At 41.2% G+C, this 10,604-nt stretch overlaps 1 protein-coding gene across 1 annotated transcript in view; it reads right to left on the reverse strand.

Moving 5' to 3' along the window:
- Positions 1-10,604, reverse strand: part of LOC109487590 (kinase D-interacting substrate of 220 kDa-like) — a 68,519-nt gene that overhangs the window by 3,146 nt on the left and 54,769 nt on the right. Inside the window, exons 8-15 of the mRNA XM_019791596.1 lie at positions 7,090-7,264; positions 6,608-6,775; positions 5,120-5,720; positions 4,373-4,454; positions 3,720-3,893; positions 2,857-2,991; positions 1,408-1,535; positions 82-253 (exon numbers count right to left, since the gene is read on the reverse strand). Of these exons, the coding sequence (XP_019647155.1) occupies positions 82-253; positions 1,408-1,535; positions 2,857-2,991; positions 3,720-3,893; positions 4,373-4,454; positions 5,120-5,720; positions 6,608-6,775; positions 7,090-7,264 (1,635 nt within the window). The remainder of the gene's footprint in view (positions 1-81; positions 254-1,407; positions 1,536-2,856; positions 2,992-3,719; positions 3,894-4,372; positions 4,455-5,119; positions 5,721-6,607; positions 6,776-7,089; positions 7,265-10,604) is intronic.

Genomic DNA, 10,604 nt, shown 5'->3' on the forward strand with positions numbered 1-10,604 from the left:
ACGGATATAGTTTTAAAATGTACTGCTTATAGCTCGCTCCAAAATTATTATCAGTTTCGCAATAGGATGCATATTGCTTACTTTGGCTTCCTGCTTCGCCTTTGCTTGTCCAGCCTCCTGCTTCTGCACTACCAGGACCTTCCGCTCGGTGGCGGACATCTTTGCCGTGTCCCAGAGGAAACGTTTTCTCTCCTGTGCGCCAGGATCCGGCAGACAGATGGGCAGCTGAACCATCTTCTTCAGGTACTCATACCTAGGTTCAACACAAGTAAAATCTGAGATTTTATACCTCCGGGCCTTTTATTGTATATTTTTTATAGGGTTTTAAACAAAGAATTTATCGAGACCGGACACCCCTCTGTGTGAGGGGTCATATACGTGGACCAGACCGAGAATAGCTTAAACACGCCAAAGGTCAACGATCGTGACCACCTTCACGCTCAAAGGGGTGTTTTGGGGCCACCAAGAGGCACCATTTTCACGCCCGAAAACACATATACAATAAAAACAAAAGAACGTGCATCATCTGCAGCCCAATAGGAAAACATATACCGAGTCTCAAAAGCATCCGTCCACCCAAACGCGAGAAACAGCTTCGAACATGAAAATCTAAATCTCTCACAAAACCCTTCCGCGGAAGGATGTCTCCTCCCCCGGAGGTAACAAGTACAAGGTGAGGCGTAAAACATGACTGGGAAGGGTAGGAGGAACGCATGTTATTATATGTAAGCCCCTGCAGTGGAGATCAGATATCTATCTATTAAATCTATTTCCGAAAGTTAAGTGCTGTCTAGGAGCTGTTAGACAGTCCGTATGTACTATCACCGATGCTTCCGAAAAAAAGAAAAAGCCAAGAACAGTTTTGATACAGGTACATGTATCTTCTTTCTGCAAGGACGAATATGTTCCTCTGTTTTGTTTTTCCTTGCATGTTACTTGTTGCGCTCAAAGCCTTATATTAGAAACGATGGCGCCAGCGTGTGACTACGCTGTGTGTCGAAACTGACAAATTCAATGTAGAATGTTTAAAGTTAAAAATTTTGGTCCAACACAAAAAATTCTCTCAACTAGAGCTTTTGACCGACCAGTCACTCTGGTCTTCCTCAGTACACTATTTCTTGAGAGGGGTGAAGGAAGCAATATACATTCGGGCCCATCACCCTTCATTGAACCGCGACGGGAGCCGACATCGTCTACCAGATACCTTTGACCCAGTGTTGACGTCACACTTCAAAGACGCCACGTGACAAGCTTTACTGGGCCAGTCTACTGAGGAAGACCAGAGTGACTGGTCGAAAGCTCTAGGTGAGAGAATTTTTGTGTTGGACCAAAAGTTTTAACTTTAAACATGTAACTACCAACACAGATGAACTTTCATGATAGTTCAATGTAGAATCTTACGCGTACCCGTTAATGTTGGAGTTCTTCATCACCTCCCCAAAACTCTCCTCGATGCTCTTGACGACAATCCTGGGGTCCACGGCCAGGAGGGAGATGAAGTGGGAGTTTGGGTCGGACAGAAGGATGCCCACCGCCTGCAGGAAATTGTTTGTACACATTAGGCCAAAGCATGTAAATTATATGGATGACATCATCCGCAGACTCCAAATCTAATGCGATAGGGCGAAAAAAAACAAGGCGGGCAAAAAAAAAAAAGATTCCTACATTTCAAATATTGACATCATAAACCTTGTTAAACAGGAAATGATACATATATTGTATAAGTTTACTACCGACTTATTGCAACATTCACTTGTCACTGAAACAACTTTGACAAATAAAAGTTTTGCACAAATGGCTTTGATTCAGTGGGAACACATAAAAGGAATAAAATACATCACTGCATCAAAGTAAACGTCAAAACAATAAATCAGAGCCTATGTGTGTTGTCTCCTCTCTTCATATTTATATGTCATCCACGTTCCGGCATGGCAACAGACATCTTTGCCCATTTTCGGCATGTTGAAAAGAGGGCAAATTTTTTTTCTCCAAAATCAGACGAATATTAATTAATGCACGCCGATGTCATCCAAAAAATACTTGCTGTGGTCTTATAAGGAAAATCATATCTAACTTACCTAAAGTGTAATGAGCAATGTCGTACTTTTTATTTTTACTTTAGGCACCAAAGGTCCATATTCTTGCATAACATTAAAAACAGAGAGACATGTATACATACTGTAGATAAATGGGTAAAAACAGTGGGATGAGGTATAGTGATAAAAAAACAATAAATTCATTACCGTTTGAACACCAGATCAACATAGTACTGCCAGTAGTTACTGAGAGTGTATATGTCAGACTGAATCGCAAGCATTACGATACCATTGTTACAGGTGAGGAGGCAAGTATTTTATTTATTTATTTATTCACACATATTTATTGAGTATGAGGCAAAAAAACAAAATTTGCTTATATGACACCTTCTACTCAAAAACATACAACGAGTATAAAACACATAGACAAGATACATGCATAATTACAAAGTGGATAAAACCAAGATAAATACAAACAAGACAAGTTGGTGGTTTATCAATTAAAAGAATCTACCCGTACGGTAAATGAAGTTATGGACTATATCAAAAACATCACAGTTTTGTAGGTGTGAGAGTGATGTGGACCTTCGAAGTAGTAGGGAACATAAGGAACTGTCATTGAGATGCTGTAGCTCTACTATGATAACAGAGTACTTCTTTGACTGGAATAAAGTTTACAATGTAGAAAGTAGTGTTCGGTTGTTTCACTTTGATAACCACATTTACATGTAGGGTAGTCAATACAATAATGTTGAAATAGATGGTAGTTTTACTGTCAGAAATGGCGAGTATTTTTAATAACATGATGAGGAAGATTTACCTCGATCACTTTGATGACCTTGTCTTTGGGACATCTGTCCAAATCATCCACTACAACAATAACCCGATACTGCTTCCGACGGGCTGATTCAAAGTACCGCAACAGGTACGTTATCACGTTCACTTCCGTCTTCACCTGTGTGAGAGTAAGAAAAGAATCTTATCAAGACATATACAGAATCTTTAAACTGCAGCTGTTGGTTAGATTTTCTCCTTACAAGACAGATCGAGATACTGTAATATACTATGCTCTACCCACTTGTGGTAGCAGAACACAGTTTTCGCCCTATGGGGATTTCTATAGTTAAGGAGCCCAAGATGACTCGCTTCGACGCGGTAAAAATTATAGTAGGGTGCACTTCACAAATACGAAAATCGAATATGTTTGAGAAGAAGGTACAAACTACAAAATATCTAGAAACTAAAAAATCCTGTCGGCGTATTTGCTCGTAACGTACACTTTGAAATCATCCTCTACGGACGTGACCTGAACTGCAGCCAACTCACCCGGAAAGCCAGTTGCGTCATACGGCGCATTTATAAACGAACTGCAAAACCTTCACAATTCAAATCATACAGTCTCAAACCCGATACATTCCTACACCACACAGCACAATTTACATTTGGCTGACGCTCTTATCAGGCTTTCTACCCAGTCTTCAAGAATATTCGCTGTACTACCTTCTATACCCGCGTCATCGCCCATTAATACTGTGTGCTGCTACCTTGTCCACAGCGAAATCTCGCGGGTTCCCGTTAGGCTGTACTCTCGCGGGAATTGAAACAGATTCCAAAATGGCGCTCGAGTTTTGAAATGTTTGACACAGTTTGACTATGATCAGCAGAGAGACAGGCGGGACTTACCTTCGCCATGAATCCCAGCTCCTGGTCAAAGTTGGGTTTCGTGGTCCGAGCCACCAGCCGAGCTGTCTGAGAGACCGCCATCTTCCTGAGGAAGGACCAGATCTTCGTGGCGTTTGACAACATCCCAGCTCCCAGTGCGACGGCGGCCAAGACCTCAACTATACTTGTCGCTATCTGCAGAGAAAAATAATCAATCAATCAATCAATCAATCAATCAATCAATCAATCAATCAACATGGTTTATTAATAAAAGACATTGCAGCCAATCAGGCTGAATTGCGCCTTCTGTACATACACACAGTACATATTGTGCAGGACACATTAAAAAAAAATATTTACAACGTTTTAAAATAATACATTAGTGTCAATTGCTTCTAATATCAGTTATTGCGTCTAATTCATTTTCAAGCGTTCAGGATCCGCAACATCGATGGTACAGGACTGTTCTTAAACCTTATCTCATTCTTATTCTTAAATCATATCGTTACCACGTCAGATGCTTAAAAGTACTTGGAAATTTACGTATATTACATGCCTGACAGAGATTTCCCAGTTTTCATAGGTCATTGCAGATATGACAATGGATAGCAGGTACTTGAGTTGTCTTACTCAATGTGCTGTTTACACTACACGTGCGCCATCTCAATGCTTACCGCAATGGGATTGTCTCCACTGAAGCCAAACACCACCGCCAACACAATCAGTACCGTCCCCAGAATCACTGTCACCAACAACCTAATGACAGAACACGTAGGCAAAAAAACAAAACAAAAAACTTTGGTGGTCAAATTGAACAACTTTGCATATGTAACATAACATTCAGAAAACATCATAAAATTTCATCTGTGTTAGTAGTTACATGTTTAGAGCTACAACTTTTGTTCCAACACAAGACAATTGTTCTCATTTAGAGCTTGAATTCGACCCGTCACTTTGGTCTTCCTCAGTAGAGTGACCCAGTGAGACCTGTCACGTGGCTTCTCTGAAGTGAGAGCAATTCTCTTGTCTTGGAACAAACGTTGCAACTCTAAACACATTTAAAATTCTACTGAGTGTTATTCAAGATCCAATAATAGCAAAGTAAATACTAGAGAAGTAACATTTGCAAAGCAAATGCATAATGTTTACCTTCGGACATGGACTGCTCTGTTAATTCTTACTCAACACACATTCACATACATGTACTACTAGTACATGGTGACAGGAGCAGTGCAGACCATGAAATTGCAACATTATGTAACCCAACACCAGTCACCATGGTGACAGACGTCAACAAATCATGTCATTGGTCAGGTCAGAGGTTACTATTGGGAGAAGAAGAAGAAGAGGAATAAACTGAGCAAAAACAATATGTTTTACTTCGGTAAACATAAAAAGATGGGTATTAAACAATGTCATACTTGAACCACAGCCTCCCCGTCACCGGCGGTCTCTCAGACGACGTGAACTTGTCGTGGATAGCGCGGTACAGCCGGGTTGTCCACGGGCCGATTTCTCCCTCCACTTCGTCACACAGCTTGGTGACGATCCCTGCCCAGAGCGCCGAGCAGCCCGAGTACTCCCAGGCGTTGAACTGCACGTGGATGATCTTGACGTGACCGGGATTTGGAAGATTCGTTTCAAGATTCGGCGGATCTAGCAGATCCAGCCAGATCCCGACCAGCTGAAGGTGCCTGCTTGTCCAGCGCAATCCAGGAAACAGCTTCAGTAAGATCCGCTTCAGATCCTTCCTCTTCAGGTACGCAACAATCACAAGGGTGCAGTGGGTGGAGATTATACCGACGATCAGTATGATCTTGTAGATGGCGCGGTAGTACAGGTAGGACAGGACGCCACCTACCACGGTTGCCGCGAAGAACAGGAACGCCAACACGCTCACACACGTCGAGAACGGCAGCGGTGGGACGGGAATCGAGCGCTTCCTTTTTGTTGTAATCTTAGAGTTATAACGCTCCATTTCTCTTAGTTTTGTTGCCTTTGCGATGTTTTCATCAATCTCATCTGAAAAAAAGGTAAATGGTACCGAAATTAGTGCTCTTGGTTCATGATTTATCGCAATGAAATATTCAATCAATCATCCGCGGGCATTATGTTCTGATGCATAGCGGCCACAGTCATATATTGCATATGAATCAATTGGATCAGGTTATTGTCATTGACCTTATTGGTTTAGAGAAGAAGAGGAAACAGAGCAAAAACCAGAGAAGTAACATTTGCAAAGCAAATGCATAATGATAACCTTCGGACATGGTCTGCTCTGTTTATTCTTACTCAACACACATTCACATACATGTACTACTAGTAGGAGCAGTGCAGACCATGAAATTGCAACATTATGTAACCCAACACCAGTCACCATGGTGACAGACGTCAACAAATCATGTCATTGGTCAGGTCAGAGAGGTCACTATTTGGAGAAGAAGAAGAAGAAGAATAAACTGAGCAAAAACAATATGTTTTCCTTCGGTAAACATAATAAGGCCACAGCAAGTAATTTTTATGGATGACATCAGCACCCGCATTAATTTTCGCCTGATTTTAAAAAAAAAAAAAACAAGCCGAAAATGGGCAAAGATGTTTGTTGCCATGCCGGAAGGTGGGTGTCAGATAACTATAAAGATAGGAGACAAGAAAAGGCTCAGATTTAATGTTTTGTTTCTTACTTTGATGCAGTGACATATGATGCTGACTGTGCATATGTGATGTTCCCACTGAATCAAAACCATTTGTACAGTGATTGAGTCAAAATTTTGAATTGTAGGAGCCTTGTTTTTTTCGGCCCGCCTTGTTTTGTTTTCGCCCGCTCGCATTAGATTTGGAGTCTGCGGAGGATGTCATCCATAAAATTTACTTGCTGTGGCCTAATAATGAAGTATACTTAAACTCACGTTTGACCTGGTTGAGGATGAAGGATTTGCCTGCCCCCCAGCGCGCGTAGATGCCCACAGTGATGGGCATGGTAGTGGACTCGTCCGTCAGGATGTCGGCAACTGTTTTGGCGTACACCCAGTAGCCCAGGGAGTCCTCCTCGAAGTGACTATCGCTCTTCAAACTCCCTGTTAAAGAAGCGTTGTCACATCTTTCAGAACATTTAGAACCATATACTAGTAGTACATGTATGTGTGAATGTGTTTGAGTAAAAATTAACAGAGCAGACAATGTCCGAAGGTAAAAATTATGCACTTGCAAATGTTACTTCTCTAGGTTGAAATATGTCCCAATATCGGTGTACAGAATGTGCGAAATAGACCGAATTGGAGCAAAATGGAACGAAATGGAGCGAAATGGAGCGAAATGGAACGAAATATGTGTGTAGGAAAGCCGTTAAGCCGTTCGGACGTTATGCCCACGGGAATGATCAAACACTTACCGACGCGTTTTGCCGCTCCCATCAGTGTAAACTTCATGTCGTCAGCGGCGACGTTTTCCACAGTCTGTCCCGCATCGTTCTTGACGCCAAGTAGGTCAGAGTTCATCCCCAAGAGCGCCTGCGCGAACTTTTTCGATTGGTACCTATGGTGTACGGCGATGTGCAGTGGTGTATTCTGTGAAAAAAAAGTTTTGTCATGTTTTTGGCGACGTCTCAGGGAGGAGCCTAATGGTACAGTATTGTGTGCAGTTTGCAAGAATTCTAGGAACGGTACAGGCATGTTGTCCGCAGGAATGGAATGTCCACAGGCATTTCTCTGACCCATATCTATGCCCACATTCCTGGAAAACTTTGAGAAGACCCAGAAGACCTGTCTGCCACGGATCATTACGAACTGGGCCAATTCAGAAGCGTATGATGGAAAGCCGCAGTTTCTGCGGCTCCCCCGCTGCGCGGGGTGCTATTAGCACCTTGGCGCTAGCAAATAACCTTTTGGTAGTTTGCCTTTTGACGGAAGGCACTAATGCTTTATATACTTGAATCGCTAGGTGGTGTTTTTACCATTCGTCTTTCGATACCATGATAGCCGTGTTTGACGAATGCAGAAGGGATCGCGGGGGTGAACACTGATATTTCGTTCGGTTCAGCTATCAGTAATGTTTTGTTTCCTGTCAGTTTGTCCCCACGTGCACTTGGCTGAGAAATGTTTCTTGTCAGCCGATAGTGCCTTAGTATTGTTACGACGCAGTTGTGACGGCTTGTAGAGTGGGCTTGTTAGGACGTATGCGATGATATTCTGAAGTTGGATGGTCGTATAGAGAGAATAGAGAGGGAGAGTTATTGTCACTTAATTGTGTGGCTTACATCGGAATTATATGTATGTCGAGCCGTCATGGCTCAGTTTACACACTATCATTATAATGCTGCAGTTTCCATCCGATACTATAACGAAGAAAGGAAAACTAATGATATCATGTGAAAATAGAATAACACTACCTGGGACAAGTAGAGAAATTTTCAACATATTGTTATCATGCCCCGACTCTGTATGATTTAGGCCAATATTTACATAATGCTATACAAAAAGAGAAACCTTGTCACTGCATTGTGAAATGTAACATTCCATTATTAAAACATATATACATGCATTGAAATTAGATTAGTCCACTAGTAGAAATAGCTTATAGTTATTAAGTTTTACTTGCCATACATTGTATCAAATGCAATTGTTGTGCAATAAAACTTGACTGGACTTGTATCAATTTGTAATCGCCGCTTCGCGACGGACCACCGCCAGTTTGCGCTGAACGTTCAGGTTCAGTTATATGAAACTCTGAGACTTTTTACCTCCATGAAAAAATGGATGTATTGTTTTGGGTCTGTCTGTGTATGTGCGAGTCCCCGGCGTGCGGTAATGGCCCACTTGCAGTAGAACCATTTGGTGGGGACGAACGCTGCGCATGGCCATAATGATAATACCTGCGAATAGTATCAACTTTGCGGCAGGGAAACTTTGCTCTCAGACAATGGGACAACATTTTGCCCAGTGCAATAAAAGTACATAATGTAACATCTTCGTATAATGCTAGAATTGTGTCTGATATTTTCTTACTTAAAATATTCCGACCCGTGCCAACTTTAACCACAGGTGCGCTCATGAATACTATCGAATACTTTAGAAAAGTCGAGGAATGTGACATACAAACGTCCTCTTGGTGCTGTAAGGTACGTTTGTGTTAAATCATTTATACAAGAAGATTATCCATTACCCCTTACGGTTTTCCCTAAAACCCTTTGAGATCGATTGACTGTACTTTTCTTCTTCTTGCATCCGTTTCTTTAGAATTGACTGCAAAATTTTACCGAAAAGTTAAGTCTTACTTCTGTTATTGTTCACTTTGTCCTTCAAACCAGATTTGAATAGTATGTGTAGGATACCGACAGTCCATTACTTTGGCAATACACCTAAGTTAAAACACTTATTGAATAGAATTTTCAGCTACCTTATCTATATTCTATCAATATGGGTTTTAACTTCAATGCGATAAGGCAAGAACAAGACAAGGCAAAAAAAAAAAGATTCCGAATTTTTAAATTTTGAGATCATAAACCTTGTTAAGCAAGAATTGAGGCGACAAAATACATGTATGATGTTACAACCAACTAGTCGTATTATCTGTCTTGTAGGAACACAATTGTGCCTCAAGTTTGCTGGATCCCAGTGGTCTCTGAACCGAAAGATATCAACTACGTATTTGCCGATTTTCGGCATGTTGACCACCGGTGAACTTGAGGGCAACAAAATGTCCTTTTTTTTCAGGCAAAATCAGGCGAAAATTAATGTGGTTGTGGCCTAAGATGATAAAGTCGGGTTTTGCAACAACACCTAAATCATCGCTATCGTCTCTCAAGTTAGGTTTCACATTTTGTTTAAACTTTTTGAAAGCTTTTCTACACATATCATTTTAGACTCTCACTACTGTATCAGATGGCCATGCAATGATAGAAATTAGAAACAGACGAACGCATGTATGTGTAGAATAGTCCGTTCTCACGGACATTATTAATGAGCATGGTATTGTTTGGCTATTTCCGAAGTGTTCTCTGTCTGCCACGATAGTCTACTAATAAGAGCTACTAGTATATGTTGTTAACATGTTAGAGACATGTACCTCAGCATGATCAATTCACACAACCCTTGAATAAAATATACGGAGTAGTTCAGTAAGTTTGAGGAAAGCTTTATTTGTTCAAGTGGCATCGGTGTAAACAGTACTTAAATAAGGCACGTGTACAGATTGAAATGTCATGTAAATGAAATGTAAAATTTTCCGTAAGGTCCAGACAAATTTGAATGGTATTTCCGAAAATAACCAAATCCAATTTTCGGCAAGTTGATACCACTAAGTAATTGTAGAATACAGAGAAAGGTACTATTACTAGGAGTAAAATAATACAATCTTTCCAGCGTTTTGACTCTTATTAACTTACCAAGGCGCACACGCAGTCTTGCTTATCTATTATCTGAGATATAACGCACACATTCTCTACTGGTTCTCTATGATGTAGATGATTATATATATATAATAAAACTCTTGGTTTCTTTTACTCCACAATTAAATGCTTAATGATTGAATGTCGTGATTTAGATACCAAAAAAGTTGATGTTTTCATAAACATTTCTAAAGGCGTAGAAAATATTCTCAGGTCTTCCGAGTCATCCCCAATTCAATCACATATATAGTGCGTTCCTTTCGCCACAAGCGAAGCATTGTCTGTACATGTTGTCTCTAATATTTTGGTGCATTTCATCTAAATCTTCTGATCGTCGGAAGATAAGAAACCCACACTCGTCGCACACTTCATCGCTGCTGCTGGTGTTTCCGGGGCCCTCATCGCTGCTGGTGTTTCCCTCATCGCTGCTGGTGTTTCCGGGGCCCTCATCGCTGCTGGTGTTTCCGGGCCCTCATCGCTGCTGGTGTTCCCCTCATCGCTGCTGGTGTTCCTCATCGCTG

This window comes from Branchiostoma belcheri, unplaced genomic scaffold, assembly GCF_001625305.1.
Source record: "Branchiostoma belcheri isolate BF01 breed outbred unplaced genomic scaffold, Haploidv18h27 scaffold9, whole genome shotgun sequence".
In the NCBI taxonomy this organism is placed as follows: Eukaryota; Metazoa; Chordata; class Leptocardii; order Amphioxiformes; family Branchiostomatidae; genus Branchiostoma; species Branchiostoma belcheri.